The 21,209-nt window shown below is 41.9% G+C and overlaps 1 protein-coding gene across 2 annotated transcripts in view; it reads right to left on the reverse strand.

Moving 5' to 3' along the window:
• Positions 1 to 20,417, reverse strand: part of CREB1 (cAMP responsive element binding protein 1) — a 39,248-nt gene extending 18,831 nt beyond the window's left edge. Inside the window, exons 1-2 of one of the 2 annotated variants that reach the window (XM_027880156.1) lie at positions 20,206 to 20,417; positions 1,781 to 1,902 (exon numbers count right to left, since the gene is read on the reverse strand). In XM_027880156.1, the coding sequence (XP_027735957.1) occupies positions 1,781 to 1,894 (114 nt within the window). In that variant the 5' untranslated portion in view covers positions 1,895 to 1,902; positions 20,206 to 20,417. The remainder of the gene's footprint in view (positions 1 to 1,780; positions 1,903 to 20,205) is intronic. The other variant, XM_027880157.1, reaches the window with a different exon arrangement.
• Positions 20,418 to 21,209: the final 792 nt, after the last annotated feature.

Consider the following 21,209-nt stretch of genomic DNA (forward strand, 5'->3'; position numbering starts at 1 on the left):
TTTTTTAATAAAGCTTGTCTGACTAAACAGTCCTTGGCAAAGCTGATCAACTGGAGGCCAGTGCGGTTGGATTAAGCCCACAGCAGAGTGTAACTTCCGCAGATGTCTCTGACTCATACCTTGTGGAACTGGGACGAGTTTCCTTTTGACTCTGAAAACTACCCTGAACTCACTAAAAATGCAGCAATTAAACTAAGCTTGCAAGAGGGGTGACCTTACAAGAGATAATGAAGGAATTAAATTGACATAATTATACATATTTAGATTTGGCTAAGCCTCTGAGGGCACTCCTTAATTCCAAACACTTCCATTTCACATATTAAAAATATAATAATGTAACACTGATGTGAACAACACAAGGAATTATATTTAGATTGCTGTATCACTTCAACAAACAACTGGGGAGACACCAAGGTGCAAACAGCACAGTGAATGACAACATGGTTCATATGGATTTTAACCATACTTGTATAGCTTTTTCTTACTTGGAAAAAATTCTCATTCAAGTACCGGGGTAATTTTTTCCGAGTAAAGTGCATTCAAGCCACTACATACTTGTAAGTTCAGCTCCCTGGAGGTTAGTATGTTAGCACACAAATTTAAAACATTCTTACTTTTCTGGACTCAAAGCGTATCAAGTGAGAAGCAGCTCACTGCTTTTGCAAAAGAAATAAATTACTTCCACTCAGTTCACACTGAAGTGTTATTCACACCACCTACATCCTGTGCCTAAGTTAGATGGTGAGAAAACTGCCCAAAGAGGCAAGCTGGTGCAGGGCAGCTGGTGGTTTGTAAATTCACACTACAGCTTCACCCAACAAAATCACTCTGTGCATTCTAACAGCCCCAATCCCTACACTGTTACTTGAGTGGAAATCTCTGGTTTACCAAAAGGTGTAATACCTTTAAAAAAACACTAATCATTTCTAAAATGATGACTGATTTAACACTTATGCCACTTAAAGACACTCTATTCTGCAAACTATGAGATCTAAAACACCTGTTTGTTCTTTGCAGGCTACAAATAGTTTTAAAATTAAATGGTTACAGAAAAGAGCCAAACAGATTTTGCACTCATTTAAACAGTGGAGTTGCTTCTGCCAACCATCAGTGTATCCACAAATGAAACCAGGTTTCAAAATCAGAGATGTAGCTGGGATTGCATTTCTTGTCTCTCCAAAATAAGCTGGGGATAACAAATGATCTACTTCTGTCCCTCTACATAACCAACAGTTCTGTAAAATTCTGGAGATAACAGGATAACATGAGCTGTCAAATGCCAGGTTGCTTCACTTTACTATAACGCTTATAATATTAATCTTATCTGATAAGATGTTGTACTTGTTACGTTATTTATCTATATTTTCAGTTTGTTTTCTTCAGAATTAAACTCACTACTATAGCCAAGCTTTTAACAGAAAACATAACAGCAAGACAATCCAATCATTATAAAAGACAGTAAATTACATGAATTGAAAAAAATCATCTTTCAGTGAAATGGCTGTGGTAAAGAATGCTAGAAGTATTTTCATTAATTATTGTGTTAACATTACACAATTTACACATACACAGTTCTTCAGAATTAACACAGCCTAGTGTGATGGGAAGTTAAAAATCTCTACTGCTTTAAAAATATGAAGACAAATATTAAAGGAACTATACATCACACTTGTTTCAGAATGGTATCAAAGGAATCTTTTCTCAGGTCCATGAGCAGACATTATCCCTTTTAAAAATATTATCCAATAGGTAAAACTATTACACCATATGATTTTTATACCTGGGCTAACGTTGCAATCTGTGGTTGTGCCTGTACTGTCATCTGTTGGGTTTCTGCCTCTGTACCGGCTGCATCTCCACTCTGCTGGTTCTCTGCTCCAGATTCCATGGTCATTTAGTTACCTACAATCACAATATTTGTCGTAAGTCTGGGTTGGTATGCAAGTCCATTATTCTTGGTGGATCTGGTAGCAATCACTGCAGCTGAATTCCCATTACTACAAGCTGTTTTAATTTGCTTATTAAATGTTGCCAAACTGTTAGCATTGAGGCAAATATTTTTCATGCCACGTGTCTGCCTCAGGTTGATTTTTCTGTGTGTAATGTTTCTGAAAAACAGGTCCAGTCTCCTCCAACCATGAGATCAGAAAAAACGCGTTTTGCTCATCCTAAGAAAACTGCTTGAGCAATGGCACTGTGATGACCTAGCACCTCTGCAATTTGGAATAACGACCCGACTGCAGTGTGGCAGGAAGGGCACGCCCTCAGTGCCAAGGTGACAATAAGCCGTGCTACAGCCCTCCCTCTCCCCCCAGCTGCTGTCTGCAGGTAACCAATAGCAATTGCTGCTGTGTTGGGCACTCAGTTTTCAGTCTTCTTTCCTTCTGAACTAAGTATGTAACATCTCCATGCAAGCTATTTACCAGAGTGCGTGTGGCTCTATGTCACAGCAACTCAGCCTTTTCCACCCCGTATTTTTAAAGTCAGCGTATATACAGATGGAAGCCATTTCTACTTGAATCTTACTGCAAATGTTTTTATCTGCAGAGGTACACAGTAGTTTGCCATGACCTAAGTTCTGGATCATGTATAGCTCCTAATATGCTTATAATTTCTAAGCAGTAACTCAGCAAACCTAGATCACCAGAACACAAAACTCTATAAAAAGAGGTGGCATAACTTCAAAATCCCAGCATGTAGGCAGAGTGCAATGACTGTTAAAATTCTGCACTGATCTGTGAACATCACTTTTCAGTTCTTCTTTAACTACTTATATGGAAGTATTTCACATAAAAAACCCCTTCAAAATACAAGGAAATGTTCCCAATGGTGATATAGCAATACCACTGTAATATACAGAACTCCACATACCAGATATCAAGAATGAGTATTACCTCCATAGCCACAACCCTAATTCTGTGTAACACCCTGTGCTGCCCAACCTACTCAGGCCTCTGGCAGCACCTTAAGGCAGCACACCTCTCTTCAGTGCTGGTACAAAACAACTGGTAGAGCATTTCTGCTTTGGGAAAGGGCCTGGAGGCAGAGGATGCTCAGATCAGAAGAAAGATGAAAAGAAGCAGAAATGCCCCTCTCAGCTTTACTGGCCCCACCGAGGAAAAGACTTAAAAGTGTCAACACAGGTGGTGGCACCATGTCTGCACTCAAGACATTTCATCTCAAACACAAAGTCAGGGGTACTTCCATTTCCATGCAATCCATGCTTCAGTATTACAGGAAAGAGAACATCCTTTATACTGCCTAAAGCAGTACAGTCACACCTCAACTGTGAGTATAATATGAAATGTCTGTCTTACAGTAAATGATTGCTAATCAACAAAGATAAAACAGCGTTTCAAAGTAGTAGCAGCATCCTACATCAAAAGAAAGCTAATCAATGTATACAAATAAAAATCTGTATATTTAGTATTCAAAGTGACTGTTCAAGTGAGCTTTGGTGTATGTGTGTGAACACTGAAAAGTTTAAGTACCAAGTATTTAGTCCAACATCAGTTTAGAAACTCTTGAGAAATCAAAAGAAGAATAATTAAATCTGATTTTCCTTAAAAACAAACAATGAAAGAAAACACACAAATTTGTTTGAAAAGCAAATTAAATTATTCTAAGCACTGGAATTTTGTTATGCCTCTTTCTGTTGCCATGATTTCTGTGCCACATAAACAAAGTATCAGTCTGACAAATGCTCAGAGATTAATAATACTCTACCTATACATATATATTTGTAAAGTGGTTATGAAAGAAATTAATTGTAAATTCTTAAGAATTTACACAAGAATAGCTTGTGTCCATGCAAATACACTAAGCCCATTCTTTCCTACAGTACGAAGCCTTCCCCATGTTGAATTTCATCATCCAAATAGCACAAAAGTTAACCCATGCACTATTACTCTTTGTAATATACATTACCAAACAGTTCTTAAAGACTTAATGACAACAGCTCAAGTGGTTTTCTATCCTAACTTTAACATGAGCTATATTTTAACTTAGTCCTCCATGCTATATGCCCTTTTTCCTTTTTTAGGTATTCTCCATTTTCAAAACTCCAAATTCCAACCCAGACTACTGAAGGGTTCCCTTTGATTTTTACCATTTCAGACAGTCTGTCCAAGACAAGCAAATCAACAATTTTTTCCCAATTCTATGCATGTACCATGGTGACTCCAGCCAAGACTGCTGCATCAGAACCATTTCAGGAGCAGATCTTTTACATCAGCAAGATCTCACATCCAAGTATCTGAAAAGAACTTAAAAAAACAACTTTCCAGCTACAAATTCTAAATTACATAAGCTAATAATGCTTTTGTTCCCTGACAGAAACTGTAACTCCATCATGGAGCCGATTGCTATACAAATGGGATTAGAAACAGATGAAATGCGAGGAGTCTCCTGAATCAGGTGTTTAGGAATGTTCACAAAGGTGGATGTGTTGCCAAATTCCTGTTGACAAATGCAGTGTTTTCCTAGGAAGAATTTCATATCCTCTCACACTTTATTCAGCAAAGGACTTCTGGTTTTACAAGCTTGGTTTCTACACCTGCATGATCTTTTGCATATATAATGAGCAAAAGGATTAACTGTTTGAGATACTCCCTCCTCTACAACACCAACATTTCAGAAATCAAATTCTTAATGTGAATTGCAAACACCTAAAAGAAACTTATTCATTATATATTGTAAGCACCAAGCAATGCAGGAAGCTGCCTGCTAGACTTGTATCTCGACACATGCAGTTCAAGTGAGTTTCCAACTACTTGTAGTTTTTGGCCAAGCTCTCTTATCTTGTGTTATTTGCAGGTTCTAAGTACTCCTGGATTTGTTTCAATTTACTTGCACTTGTACATCACAGTATTTGTATTTTAACATCTTCATTACTACCTTTTACAGTAATTTGTGAGAAAAAAGGGGAATTGGATTTTGTAGCATCATGGCATCATATTCCAGATACACTGGCATTGTTTGGGTATGATCAAGATTGCCAAGACATCCAGAACCATGCACCCAGAACATAAACCACTTACTAAGTTTTGTGTACAGGTAAGACTATGATGGCTGAAATTAAGGTTGTCAATTCCTATTAGTTCTTGTAATTTACAGTGGAGCAGATGAAAATATCTTTGGTTTGAAACCTCCCCACACATATAAAAGGATGCCAATCTTTCCACCTCCCTTCTAAGCTCTCATATCCCTAGTCTAGACAAGTTTTGCTGACCAGTACCTCAATGTCTTTCTGTTCTTGTGGGTGCTCAGGCCTACCCTGCCACCCCATCCTTTTACTCCTCCTGCCCCATCTGCAGTGTCCCACCCTGGCAATGATTTCCGAGGCAGCCACCACACCAGGAGTTATGAATTGGAGATGGGCATCTGAAAGTGTCCTGGTGGGTAACAAGTGTCCAGGGCATGGACAGCAAATGGGAGCAAAGGGAGCACACTTCTCATTTCTCCTTGCCTCCCCACTCCTTTCCATCTTGTCAGGAGATGACACCTCCCCACACACACTTGGAGAAAAGATCAGTAATTGCTGTAGTTGAACCAAGTATTCTAAATGAAACTAACTGAAAAAGCAGTTAGCTCTTAACAACCAGAGTTGGAAAACCAGAGACTGCTTGCCTAAAACATCCTGGCTATGAATGCTGAACAGCCAAGAAAGCTAATGACACTACTTGGTTAGAGACAGTTTAACTCATGACTTATGTAATACATAATTTTCTTTATTAATTCAAAAGAGGCAGTATTGCACTTACTAATACTTTTTATTAATAACATAATTACTAACGATCTGAAACTCTGGGGGTGAAGAGCCGAATAGCAAAACATTCAGCTGAGACACAGTAATTTATTTTAGCTAAATCAGGACTGGGAGAAAAAGAGTTCAGCAAAAGATAACTAACTGTGCCAGATGAATTTACACCATGACAGCAGAAGACAGAATAAACACAAGCAGTTGCAGAATTTGGGGAAACTGAACTACACACACTGCAGAAAAATCCAAATAAACCCGTCTCCTTAGCTGAAGGAAAGGGTGCTTAAGGACTACTGCAGAGAGGTCACTTCAGATTTCTGCTTAACGGGCATCTATGACAAGAAAAGCTGAAGTGTTAGACTGCAACAATAATAACAGGTATGGTAATCTTTACTAAATTTGTATAGCTGGACCCTAGACATCAGCTGGAATACAGTGCAGAGGTTGGGAGCCCATCTTAAAAATGGGTTCTGTGGAATTTAGGTGTTCAGAGAAAGCAAGTATTTAGGGTCATGAAAACCCACTGTATGAAGAGACTAGATATATTTTTATTATTTGCCCCAGAAAGGAGAGAAATGCTTAAAACACTAGAAAATATATTTAAGTTATTAACAGAGTAAGTAAACTAGAAACATGCACTGATTATAAAACAGTTAAGCTTAAATATATAAAATTTAAACATATAAAAATGAAAAATTAAAAATACCTATGAAAATTATGAAACTTGATATTTAATGTGCTGCATAAATAGAGCAATCATGCTAGTGATGATAAATTTATTAGGATTCAAACAGGGGTTAGACATGCCCTTGGATAACAAGAATATCCAAGAATATCCTGAATTAGTGCAGTTGTTTCATACAAAAAAAGTGCAGAGCTGAAAGATAAAAACCTCATGAGTCAGGATTGAAATTGATCTCTAATCTTTAAAAATTCAAATAAAGATTTTCATGGAGAGTCACATGTGATCATGTCACATTTATGTAATTTTTGCAGGTTCCAGTAGTCTTCTGAGGTACCTACTGATCTTCATTATCTTAAACACAGGATGCTGAACAAGGTGCTACAGGTAATGCTAACTACTGCACTCCCTGTTAATTAAAGTGAGCATCAGTGCTGTGTATTCAGAGCATGAGCAGCTAGTTACCTCCCCTCCCACCTGCTTACAGAGCCAGGATAAAATATAATTCTGTCTTCCCACAGCTTTCATCTCATCTTCTTCACTCTTTAGTACCCACCTATTGATATGTCTGTGGTCTCCCTGCTCTTATCTCGCTCTGACTACTTTTTGTGCCTCCTGCCTGAAATACCCCCATGAATTCCAGCATTTTTCCTAAAGGTTAGACTCTGCTCCTTGGTTTCTCCTTACTCTCACAAGCCATGGAGCTTTCCTGCTCTGCACACAGACTGCTTTTTGTCTCCCAAGGCAGACTGGAGGAAAAAAAAAAAGATGGCGATCCTTTCCCAAACACCATTAAATCCAAGAACCAAAATACAGCACTGTGGCTGTTACAGCAGATAAAACTTCCCCTGCACTTTCCCATGAGAAGGTCCTGAATGCCCCAAAGCTTTCTATGTTTTGCAGTTGTACATCTGCTGCAGTAAAACACACCACCTCTCCCCGCAAGCCTTGCTTCTGAGTCTTTAGTAGCATGATGGTGACAATTCACTGTCACAAGTTAATGCTTACACTGACAGTTACCGGCCATACAATAAAACTGCACCTTGAGGCAGTACAGCTCACTCTATGCCTCAGACGTACTATTATCACACCTGCTCGCAAGCAAGTACAGCTTTACCAAGTTACATGTTTAAAGTTTTCTCCTCTGACTTTTGGATTTATTTTAATGAAGTACATATAGATTTTGAAAAAAAAACCCACGTCATCCTCCAAACCCAGTGCAAGCACAGATCCAATAAACCCATGCCCATATTGAGCCCTACTTATACCACCATCCAGTAACACATTTGCTCAGCCAACACCTGCAGGGGCCACCTCTACTGCCACATTAGGTTCCTGATCGAGTTCAATATCCAGTCACCCAGATGCTCATGGGAACAAAGGATCAGGGCAGCTGAAAGGGAAATTGAGGCAATGCCTGTTTCTCAAGCCCTGTATTGTTCCAGGAATCTGACTCATTCCGTATTAACTGCATGTGGCTTTATAAAGCCACAGATCCACCATGAAAGCACTGAGAAGGTCATCAAACACCGCTCTGGTACGCTATTGTTTTTACCTTTCCATCACAAGTACTGAGAACATTCACATGCAATCTGTAAACATTTCCATTGTCACCTTGCAGCGCAGCAGCCCTTTCAGCCATAGCTCAACAGCCACTTTATGAACTCAATTCAGTGGCTGCCAGATTGAAAATGTTCAGAGAAAAATAATTTTACAGCTTACACACGTGACTTCAAATAAGCAGTAATAAATCCTTAACAGGACAAGACAAGCCCATAATTATCTCTCTCTGTCACTAATGACTACAGAGGGTTGGCTCAGGAATTGTAATTTACACCACAGCTTCTTTGTCATCCCAAGCTGGCACTGCCCCTGCTGCTGCTCCCGGGCATTTGCTCCTCCTGTCCTCTCCCTAGGGTGACAAGACTGTGCGTCATACTGAGAACGCAACCTATGTTTGCTGCTTCATCTTCAAATCTGCCTTTCACCACTTCACTGAATGGGTTCATCACAAAGCCATCTGAAGATCACTTCTGTGTCAGGGCAGCCCAAAGGCTGGGCTGTGGAAGTGCAGGTAAGAGAATGGCCTCAACGACCAACTCCACTAAAAATGCCAAAAATGGAGAAGAGTCTTCAGATTGTGTTCACACAGAGCAATCTGACAGGCAAACTGAAGAATAAAAAGCTGGAAAGATTCTTCTTGTCATTGAAGTTAAAAGTGCTTGATCTTGAACGTACGAGAAAAATTTAGTCGTACTGTAAAAATTTCTTGCACAAAGCAGAATCATTCCATCAGCTGAATGTAATATCTGTAGCCCCACTTCTGTCTCCATTAATACGACACTTGGAGCAGTGTCTGAAAACTCCTGGCTGACTGAATACACGCTGTAACAGCCACTGCAAGAGAGGTGAACAAGGCAATATTTTCATACAGATCACAGAAGAAATGCAACCAGAAACCCTGATTAAACGTAACAAATCTTTCTAGCTCGTGACTTTTTCAACAAAACTTGTAGTGCACATTCAAAGTTGGTGAAAATTTCAAACTTAACAGATTTAGATGTGTGAATGGTGGAAGTATTGGAAATTATTGGTGCTGCATGCTCAATCTCCCTTTCACTAAAGATAAAGCAGTGGCAGATTTTAAAACAAGGGCAGAAGACCAAAAATGTAATCTCAGAGCTCCAGCAGTGAGCACCCGAATCAGTGATCTCCTCTAGATTGTTTTGTTATCATAACCCAAGCCAGCTGACATTTACCAGGCAGATGGTGAATCAGTAGGCACAGGTAAGGTGTGTGAGTGAAAGTTGCTTGAACATTCTTCGCTGCTAGATCTTCCTGATTTGACTCCACACCTTTGGCATTGTGCTAGTTTCTAGTGTTTCTGCCTTCAAGCTTTTTAAAAGACTCTCTGACAGCAATTAACTGCAATTAGTTTCTTGTATCACAGATTACATGACTAAATACATGAGCATCCAGTAAGCACTTGGTACATACATATAATTTAATAGAAGTTTAACCTACACTGCCTTTTCTGGTTCAATACAAAATCAAGTGACCTAACTGAATTGCAACCTTTCCTTTTGAGACTATGAATTGAGCACTAAATATAGGGGTGAACCCTCCTGCACAGATTAAAAAACCCAAGCTACATATTTTAATTCTATTGATAACATAGGTATTAAACAAACAAACAAACACCTTTTTCCTAACCTTATCTAATAGCTGGGATAGGTCTTATGTGAATACATGAGTTCTGCCTAAGGGCAGAGACCAGAGCAAGCGTCTCCTAAAGCATTAAAGATGAAAAGCAAACAAACATGTTTCCACTCTCTTATCCCCTTCCCATTCAGAAATGTCCCCAAAATACTGTCAGACTTCACTTACACCTAACAAAATGTCAAAATAAATCCCAGAAAGGTTACAAAGTCATTAGGTAACTATTATGATTACTGAAAACATAATCTATAAGTATGTTCTATTTATAAATGCTCTGTGCTCCTATTAAAGGCACTTAGGGTATTAAAAGACTAATTCACATGATTGAAGTCTGTGATCCTTAGCATGCAGAACAGAATTGTGGTAATTACTTATGAACATCTTTATTTGTAGTAATAAACCAAACAAACCAAAACCCACCAAATTTTATCTGCAAACTGAATTTTAAAGAACCAAGAGATTTTTAGGGATGTTCTGAACAATATATTCAATCTATTCAGAAAGACCTCTGAGAATTCAGCCCGGTTTATAGTTCTTAACACATTTGAAGCCAATATCATATTTATGCACTGCAATTACACACAAACTGACTGTCCTTTACTACTTACCATCTACAACTTACATAACAGGCATCTAATTTTCAACCTGTGCTGATTTCCTGCAATTCCTACTAACTGTAGAAGGTCTCCTTTCACAAAAATGAAACCACGTGAAATTGTCAAAACATGTGTCTTTTCTCTGCCTGTCTGCTGAAAGTACTGTGGCTCACCTCAGGGTGTGTAGCTGGTAGTTACTTAATAAACCCCATCACAACAGTGTATCTGAACAGTATCATCTGTACTCATACTTCTTTAACACAACATAAAATATGGGCATCAAATGATTTTTTATGATGCCATTTGGGAGCTAATGCTCCTGCTGAATACACTGCACACTCCAGGAACAAGCTGTTTGCAAGTGCTACAGGCCTAGCAAGTCAATAATCAGCACAGCCACTCAGGACAAGCTTTAATTTCTGCCCCCAGTCAAATTCTTGTTTCCCCTTTGACTCAAACAGCAGTGGGTGAAGTGAGGAATCTGTGACTCCACTCCAGGGATGAGAAGTTGACCTCAGCCCAACTGACAGCCCTGACCTGAAGTCAGCCACCTCTCATATCTGCCCTTTTAACTTCAGTGCTAAACTGTGGCCTCACTCCATTTTGATGGCAGTTTTTCTTTCAGAAAGGATGACGTGATTACACCTGTACTGCTACAAGAGAGGGGGCCCTGCTCAGCCCGTGGCGAAAGCTTCCTGGAAGTGAACCAGCACCCATCTAAAAGCCTAGTAATGAAGCCTGAACCCAGGTAACACGAGTACAGTGATGGGTACAATAAACTAACATCTTTTCTGCTAATGAGGCCCTGTGCCTGACCTGGTACACCATCCCTCTTAGTACGGGTTGTTAGCTCGGGCTCAGCGCCACACCCAAGCAGCTGTGTAAGGAGGTAGGTTGTACCTGGCACAGCGATCCATTTAGGAACAGTTATCTGGTATCACCCAGCTATCCAGATATGCCAAATAAGTAATTTATCCTGCTGTGCTGGTCAACAAGCAGAACATTTTGAGCCACTTCTTTTCACAGCACACATTGCCATGTGAAGGTGTTGCAGCAGAAGGGCTAAGATGGTCCAGAGTGACAGAAAGGAAAGATAATTCCACAAGCAGAGACCTTCTCCTTCCCCACTGACAGGGAGAAAAGAGGACTGTGTCACTACTATTAAAGGAGTATTTGAAGCAGAAAATGATACCAAGTTAGCAAGGTTAAGATCCATCTAAGCAGGAGCATGTGTTACTTTTTTCCACTGGTTAGAGCCGTCAGAGCTTGACCTGCCTGAGTCACTCAGATGGATCTTACCATATTTGTTCTACTCCATATGCTTTAGGTACTCCATACACTTCTGCTCCATATGTTTTAAGGTCCTTTACTGCTCCATCATTCACTCTGTCAGAACATGGACCACCCAAATATTTGACAACCTTTTGACATGATGTAAAAATCTTTGTCCACTTGCCAAGCAACTGTTAAACATCACAGGTGTGAGGTATCAGCAGGAAGAACTGCTGCAATCCCAAACCTGGGGCAGCCTGCAGCTGTAGGGAAAGTGTCTTCAGATTTGTATTAAATAAAGGTAATCCCCCAAAAATACAGAGAAAGGAACCACCACTTCCATACAGGTGTTTCCCTAACTGTATAATTTAAGTTAGATACCAGGTATGATTTAATGAAGCATATGCAAGAATTTGACAGACAATCACATAAACATGTTTATTATTACCTTAAATCTTTATATGCCAAAGTAATTTGTCGAATAGGGTACTGTAAGACTGGACTGAAGGTTCTTAGAGATTACACTGATTAAAGACGACATTCTAAAGTAATATGAATGTAAATTTATGTTCTGAAACCCAATCTTCTGGGAAGTCCCAGATATTCAGGGGACTTTCCCAAGACTAAAGTAAATGTTTCCTTTTCCACCCTAAAATGAGGGAGAGTAACTGTCAATATTTGAAGTTCTTTGTATAGTCTAAAATGGTAAATCAGATATCTGAATTTCATCATCCATTTGTTTTGTTCACATAAAAATAAAAAAGAAGTAGCCTGAGGTTTAAATACTGTAGTCAGCACAGCAAAATACTGCACACTGAAAAGGGTCAGATGCTAGAATCCCAAAGTGACACAGATCACACTTATTTTCACATCATTCTTTTGTTTCAGAGAACTATCAAATCAGTTAAAGAATTCACAGCAAGCATGGAGTTTTAGTTGTTTATCAGCTGCACATTTAAACTTGACAAGAGAATTTTTGGTAGAATCAGTGTGTGCCGAGATTTTGTCTGCTGGTGAGAAAGGACAGCGCCATTGATGTTTCTAACCCACTTCTGAATGTCAGAAGGATTAATGCTAAAGCATTAATTCATAAAAAAAGTCACTTCATATATTTACGCTGCAAGCTTTTTGGCATAAACTATTCGAACAAACACAACTTAATTCTGTGTGATGCCTGGAACATATGTGGTATCTCTAGAGTTAAATCCATAGTATAAGAGCATGAAGTTATGTAACTTGGTAAATATTGGAATGTCCTGTTTAAAAAAACCCAGAACACTTCTAATGAGTTCAGAAAGAAAACACAACAAATCGGTGTTTCAGACCAATGCTTTCACTGCTTTATTAATAGAGTATCTTTAGAAATAGTCACCTGAAAGTAAGATAGACTGAATTATTTATACAAAGCTGAAAATTACCAGATCCAAGTCAAATGTCAGGAAAAAATTCAAAATAACCTGTATCTGTACAAGCAACACAGTTTTTTTTAGGATTTAATAGCTTTGTTTCTTTTTTAACAAGCAGGATAGACTATTTTTTGCTTCATTGCTCTCAAGGAAGTAAAGACCTTTGAAATCTTTCTGCAGTTGGAGTGCTGCAGTAGAGTATGCCCAGGTACGCACCAGAAAAACAGCTCTTCCTTACAAACCTTGCCCTTGTCCAGTTTCTGAATGCATCCTATTCAAAAAATTGATTGCAACATTAAAACCAAAAGAATCGGGTCTTAAACCACATCTCAGACTTGGAAACACTTTTAAATCCTAAAATTGCTCTGGATTTACTAGTTCTATTGAAAACATCGTTGCTTGGTCAATTAGCACTGGTCTTGAAGCAACAGCAGACATTATCTTGCTCAGTGCACCACAGTTAAATCTATGATCCACCTGCTCCCTAAAAACCTGAAACAAAACAGTGATCAAATTTTGTAGTAAAGTAATGTTGACTAATTTTATGAACTGAGTGCATTTTGGTTTATTTTTTATGTATTTTTTATTCGCCTGCATGGTGTAGGAGAGCCAATTAAGGAGAAAAATCTCTCACATGCCTAGTAGGCACACCTACTCTGCAAAAGCATCAGCTCCAAACACAGAATAATTTGTTTCTCAAATACTTCACTGGAGTTTAAGACCTGTTTTACCTGTGGGCAGCACATCTGTCTCCACTGAACAGGGATGTGATTTGCTAGTAATGCTGGAGGTCAGCAATGATCCTGAGTAACAGGAGCCATCGATGCACCAGAAAGGGCCAGAGAAAGAAACAGAATCCATGTTTTACATCAGTGTGTTGCACACAAAAGAAAATCTCCATTTTGCTTTCTTGCAACTACAGTCTTGCAAGCATTTCTGTTGGCTGCACTGCCAGATTAGGCTCTCCTTTCCTCTAAACTCCTTCCTATTTACACCTTTACAGCTGTCCGTGAGGCGGCCTAGTAAATGGGACTGGGCAACCAATGTGCACTACAGACAAGGAAACAACGAATTTCTAGCCTGGACCAGCTCTCTGGTCCAACTCACAGACAGCTGTACAGGTCCTACTGGCACAGGGGCAGGAATGGGGAAGGTGGGCAGTCTACTGTGCTGCAGCCAGGTCTGCCAATGAAAGCAAAGTAGATCAAATCATGGGTATTTGTGTCACAAGGCTGTGGGAAGCCAACAGCGATGCTGAAGAAAACACCTATATTCTGTAATTTGATTATTATTGTTGTATTGATGACCCTGCTTAAGAGTGGGAGGCTGAAATTAAGATGATTATTTTTTGTATAGTCAACATTAGCTTTCTGAGGATTGGGCAGAGAGGTGCATTTTTCAAACAGCCACAGTGCTGACAAAGCAGCTGTTTGCAGCAGGTAAAATACTTCTCCTCCACCCAGCCCAGGATAATGTGAACTGGTTAGACACACCACATTAACTTTACACTACAACCTTCCTGCTCGTAGTTTCAGCCACCACTATTATTTTAAAATCCAGAACACAGGCCAAGGCATTTATCAGTTTGTAGTAACAGTGAAACTACAGTGAGCTCACCGCCCGGGGGTATTTGGCCAACTGACAGGATTTACACCAAAGCGTTGCACCTAGACCCCTTCTGGAGCTTCTTATTTAACTTGGGCTTGGTTTAAGATATATATTACATAATTGTCCCCAGTTGACTGGGCTCCTCATAATGAAAAGGACCTAACAGGTACACTGATCTAACCTCTTCAGAAGACTGAAACCTGCCTCTGATAAGTAAATAGTTCAACCACACAGATGTCACCAGGCTTTTAAAAAAGGAAACTTTCCTCTCACTTGGGTGTTCTTTTGTTGTTTTTTCTTCAGCTGAGACACTTACTGTGTTCTAGGCTTTCTAGCTGCAAAGACAAACTGATGTGGCTCTGATCACCATGGACAGAGCCCAGCTCTTTCTTCTTTCATTCCAAATCATGGAGGTGCTGCAGTTCCCCAAGATGGGTCTCCTGACTCAGCTCTCTGCTGCTGAAGGGAGAAAGTTGTGTCCCCTCCTTTCTTTCCCTACAGTCCCTCTGTGAACTTGCACCGCTGTTGGTGCAAACAGCAACTCAATCACCAACCAATTCAGTTCCCTCATGCAGAAGAAAACTAACTTAACAAAAAAGCACAGTTCTCTCCTGGGTTAGTGACTTAACTGGCTCATTAGATTTTACATACAATCAACACTACAGCCAGCGTGAGGGATGGTCGAACACCACACAACCAGGAGCAGAAGAGAAGGAGGGACCAAGACATCTGTCTCTGGAGACCTGCATACAGTTTTATCAGCTCAGATGAAACCACAGCAACAGACTACTTTTGTTGATATTATGCTGTGGCATTAGTATACAGTGCCCCTTTTCACATCTTCCCTCCCTTTGCATTCCCCAGATTTTTCCTATCAGCACAAGAGGAAAATCTGGATGAGTTTCACAAAGAGGGCAGAGGTACTCCATCTACAGTAATGCCCTAGGCTTTTTTTTCAAGAGAAGATCTCTAAAATCTACAAAGGCATAAATTTACAAAACCTGCTCATATTGCATGCCACTTGGAGGAATGGACAGGGCCCAGAGGAGTTTGAAGCCAGGCCAGCTACACAGAGCCAGACAAAGTGTCATTAGAAAAAAAGGCAAGAAAACAATGCTTCCCATCCATTATTCCATGGGGTATAAAGTCCAGAGAAAAGATTTTACATTCAAGCCCCAGGAAAGGTGCAAGGGAAAGCAAAATCCAGTTGATATTAGAATAGCAGTAGAGAATGAGAGATTTAGGGTACCATCTACCAGAAAAGTGCATGTAAATACTGGAGCCAAAATGTCACAGGAGGTTGTGGAGTTTCTGAAGAGATGACTAAAATATTGCAGCAAACAGCTGCAGAGAAGTTAGAATAAAACATTTGAATAATAATAAAAAAAAAGAAGTTCACATAGCAGTTGCTAAAAAAAAAAACAAAACACGGGACTGGTGTTTAAGCCAAGTAAATAAGTATATTAACACAGTGATAATTTAAAAATTTTGATGTAGGCTGCACTTTCTCATTTAGCTGTTTGAGCTGCCCTTACCTCCCTGCTGATTCCAGTCCCATCCCTTTCCCTAATTATGCTGGTACAGCTACTGTACATCCATGCAGCAATGGGAGGAGGGAATGATCCAGGTGAAAAAAGAACCAGGCTCTGTACCCCTCACCCGGCTGGATCATTTCCCCTTGCAATAGTCCAAGCATTTGTGCCAGTCCAATGGAAAAGATATGGACGATGCCTTTGGCCAATATTACTGTCAAAAAATCTTATGTGGAACTATAGTTTCAGTTCATCAGGCAGTAGATAAGCATCAAAAATTCCTGGATTTCTCAGGCTACCTGCTGTTTTCTAAGTTCAGAATTCTATCTGAAAAAGTTTCTGCCAAAAGAGGAAGAGACAACCCAGCTTTAGTTCTTCCAAATGCAGGGGAAAAAAGGTTTCCTAATAATCTCATTGACCAAACAAGCTATCACAGAACAACACTTAAAGGATCAGAGATTTTTACACATCATTTGAAGTCTCCTCTCCAAAAAGCGTGAAAACATCAAGGGTAGACATTTTTCTTTCAGTTTCCTGCATGAAAGTAGCTTCAAAATATTTCACTATAAATAAAGCTTCCTGCAACTGTGTCTGAAGTAGCTAGTGTAGTCTTTGTCAGAGAACAACTGAAAAGTAACAAAATCTAGAACAGCAATTGGTAGGACTTTCCTATCTTTGGAACTATTTTTCCACCTTTAACCTAATGCCCTAATTTATGACAAATATCAAATCTCACAATATTCTCAGGAGAAAAATAGGAATGCTTATTATCTTAAGATAATCTCTCCTGTACCCCCCTCTACACTTTGCTCAAAATCACTGTGAGTACCCAACAACCATCAGTGCTGCTCTAAACTTGTTATGTATGCGTATGTTTAATGTTACATAAACCATATACATGCATGCAAACAGGAACATGCTTCCTCCAAATTCTTTACCCTCTCACCTTTAAGTGGCTCTTACACCACTTAGTTCTTTCCACTTCACACATAATACTCTATATCTAGCCCCGCCAGAAAAAAAAAAAAAAAAAAAAGAGAAAATCCTTGGCTGTTTTCAAGTGCTTTTTTTACCAACTAGAGCCTGGCACATCTTCACGTCCTGCATAGCTGATATGGCTGTTTTAGAAATGTGGAAAAACGGAAGGTGCTGTGTTTGTTCTCACTCACCTTTTTAACTGCAGTATAATCAAGTGATTTAAAAGTTTTGAAGAACAAAATAGGTATCAATGCCTTAATGCTGGGTGATGTACATAGATCATTAATGGCAGGTTGCTCAGGTTTCATAATCACCATGAAATATGACCACACAGACTGCAGATGAATCAACACAATTTTTGATTCAGAGGAAAAAAAAAAATCATTGCCTAGTCACGAAACCTGAACTGTATGTAGGTAGGGCACCTGGGAGCTTGAACCAAATTCAGCAGGGTTGCTTCTGTAGATGAGGACTGCTGTCACGTCCCATGAAACTAACTTTAGTTAGGTTGGTGGCAGAAAGCTAGCACGGCCTTCTCACTGCACAAAAGCCTTGAGAAGTGTGGCATGACTAACTGATCTCCACTTGCTTCCAGAGATCCGAAAATAGAGGTGAAGTGTGAATATCCCATTTGTTTCAAAAGGGTGCCAACAAATTCCTAGTGAGGGCCTTGTCTGCTATCAAAATCTGCACCTACAGAGCTGTAGCTGCACTTAGGCAAGAAGAAGCTGTTTGCTTTTTACTGCAGCAGAACAGTTACTCTGCAGAATAAGATCTACAGAATATTTTATATTTGACATCAGTACCAGCAATAGCTTTGCTGGTGCAGGTTTCCAAGAAACAGTCAGTCTGATGACTTGACAGTCTAAATGAGATGTTTCTAAATTTTCTATATCAGCAAACTCATCTCTCCTTTCAGACCTTTTTTTTGCTTGTTTCTTTCTTTCTTTTTTTATCACCAGAAGTATGGGAGGAAAAAAAAATCAGATGTAGACCATTCATTACAAATCCAGACACCATGTTGAGAGTACTAATCTAATACCAGTGCTCTATCAGTTATATGAAAGCATTAAAATTATTACATTCTTCTTTGCTATGTGCAACTATTTCATTTTAGGTCACCTGTAAGTGATACTTAGCACATAAACAACCAACTCTTTGTGCCCTTTTCTCTCTGACCTGTGAGGTTACAAAGCCGGTGAGGAAATGCAGAGATCTGTGTCAAAAAATATGGATCTAAGTCTTCCACTCTATTATGAAATAGAATAAAATAAAATGTTGTGTTTCTTAAACTACAAAAAGACAACAAGGATTTTCTGTCCCATTTTTGTATTTAAAATGTAGTGTATATTCCATCAAAGCAAGAATGAATGAAATACATCAATGATTATGCTCTCTTTAATCACTATCAACAGCTATACTGCTTACTAAAGTCATTAGATGTCTATTAATCAATTACAACTTCAGAAACCCTCTTCTCATGTTGGTATTATTCAGAGTGATGTAGAGCACTTTTGGCCTTCATTTCAAAAGAAGTGGTGAAAGTGACAGAAAACAGAACTTCACATACAAAGAAAATAGACCTATCTGCACACGTGAATGGCAAATATTCATTTTGAATAACAACCTATTTCAGTGACTTTGTATTTTACTGTAAAAATCCACATTTGTTGATCCAGGGAAAGGATGCAAGTAGAGTCTCAAAATTCCTGTATTCTGAAACAGTGCTTAGTGGTCACAATGGGGCTAAACACAGATATGTGATATTCCTAAATAAGTCTCTGATCCTTTATTTAAGAACTAGGGAACTCGTTTCTAACCCCAGGGAAAAAAAAAAAAAAAAGAAAAGACAGACAAGTGTTATTCCAGAAGCAGATTATGTGCAGGCATTTCAATATTTAAGAGGGAGAAACAAAAATTTAAAAACTGTTTCAAGAAGAAAAGTCATATTACAAATAAAAATTTGCTATCCTTGTATATGTCTAGGAGATGTAACAACTTCTGCTTAAAAAGTTTTTTAAGACTGCCATGTCGTTTTTACTTACTACAGTACACAAAAATGCAGACATCCAGGACTTGAAAGCAGAAATAAAGTCAAAACAGTGCCTTATACTCTAGGCGAGAAAATGGGAAAAAAAGCCCCACAGCAGCAGCAAGGCAAGGCTGGTGTAAGGTGGAAAAAGGCAGCTGAGCTGACATTTGCTACTAAAGCTGGCATAGAGGTCAAATCCTGCTCGCTGTGCAGCACCCGAGTCTGTGGAAAACTGGCAAAAACAAATCCCAAACCGAGATTTACCAGCCGCGGCCAGGCTCAAGTTCACTTTGGGTTAAAAATACTGACAGGGGAGAAGCGGCGCGGCCGGAGGGAACCGTATCCCTGGTACGTGACCTGCGCGCCGGGCTCGGGCTGTGCCCGCGGGTCCCGCCCGGAGCGCGGTGTTGGGTGACCGAGCCCCGCTGCCCGGCACGGCCTCCCGGAGACGGAGTGAGAGCGAACCACCACACCAAGCGCTGCCCCAGCTTCTGAGCACAGATTTTTATTAAAGGCTTCTCGTCACGGCGCCGGGGAGCGCCCCGCGCCCTCGTGTCCATCGCGGCGGGAGTCTGTTTGTTTATCCGTGCGGCGCGCCCGGGGCGCCGGGCGAGCGGAGCTCCGGCGGGCGCGGGAGGCCCGCGGCGGCCCCGCGGGAGGGTCCCCGGAGCCCGGCGGGGCCGGGGGGCGGCCGCGGGGGAGCGGGAGCCGGAGCGCAGCCGGCGGGGCGGGGAGGGGGCGCGGGCGGGAGCGCGGCCGCCCCCCGCCGCCGCTCCCCCTCGTCGTCGTCCTCCGCCGCCGCCTCCTCCGGGGGCCGGGGGGCGCGGCGCCCCTTCCCCGCCGCGCTGAGCGCCGCCGCTGGCTGCCGGCAGAGCCGCCGCCCGGCCGTGGCGGCCGCCGCCGGGCCGGCTCCCATCCGCCATTATCCTTTGTTCAAGGCGCGGCGGCGGCGGGGATGTTGCAGGGCTCGGCTCCATCTTTAAGGCGGGCGCCCCTCCCGCGGGCGGTGCGCGGCCGGGCCCCCGCGTCCTGCCGCCCGGCGGCTCCCCTGGTCCCCGCCGGGCTCCATTTCCTTCCCTCCCCCCCGCCCCTGTTTGCTGGGCGCCGTCCTCCTCTTACCGGTTACCAGGCTGCTCCGTCACTGCTTTCGTTCGCGCCTGGGATCTCGCTGCAGTTTTATTCTCTCCCCCACGTAACACACCGCGTCAAACTACACCTCCGCCGCGTCACTCACACACACAGGCGCTCCCAGCCCGGCGACAGGCAGGCAGCGGCCGACTGAGGAGCGCCAGCCAGGGAGCAAGCGCCGAGCGCGCCCGGCCCCGCACGGAAACTGCCGAGCGCTTACGGAAAGCGCCGAGCGCCCGGCAGGCGGCGGGAACGGCCGAGCGCGCCGCCGGCCCCTGCGGAAATAGCCGAGCTGCCGCGGAAACGAACGAGCGCCCCGGAGGGGGAGGCGGAAAGAGCCGAGCGGGCGGCGGGAAGGCGCGAGCGGCGCTTCCGCCCCGGGGCGGCCCCGCGCGGGAAGCCCCGAGTGGGGCTCTGCGGGGGCGCGGGGCACTCCACCACACCGCATGGGTAGTCGGTTCCAATGTCTAATCACCCTTTCTGTTAAGAAATTCTTCCAAATGTCCAACCTAAACCTCCCCTGGTGCAGCTTAAGACTATGTCCTCTTGTCCTGTCACTTGTTACCTGGGAGAAGAGGCTGATCCCCACCTGGCTACAACCTCCTTTCAGGTAGTTGGGGATGATGGGCCCATCCCCAAGCCTCCTCCAGGCCAAAACAACCCCAGGCCCCTCAGCCGCTCCTCACAGGACTTGTGCTCCAGACCCTTCACCGGTTTCATTGGCCTTTGGACACGCTCCAGCCCCTCAACGTCCTTCCTGAATGGAGGGGCCCAGAACTGGACACCATACTCGAGGTGTGGCCTCACCGGTGCTGAGGGCAGGGTGACAATCACTGCTCTGGTCCTGCTGGCCACACTACTCCTGATACAGGCCATGATGTCATTGGCCTTCTTGGCCACCTGGACACACTGCTGGCTCATGTTTAGCCGCTGTCAACCAAGACCTCCAGGTGCTTTTCTACCAGGCACCTTTCCAGCCACTGTGCCCCCAGCTC

The sequence above is a fragment of the Empidonax traillii genome, unplaced genomic scaffold, assembly GCF_003031625.1.
Source record: "Empidonax traillii isolate 1590-97213 ecotype Southwest subspecies unplaced genomic scaffold, ASM303162v1 scaffold65:size4453928, whole genome shotgun sequence".
NCBI classification, from domain to species: Eukaryota; Metazoa; Chordata; class Aves; order Passeriformes; family Tyrannidae; genus Empidonax; species Empidonax traillii.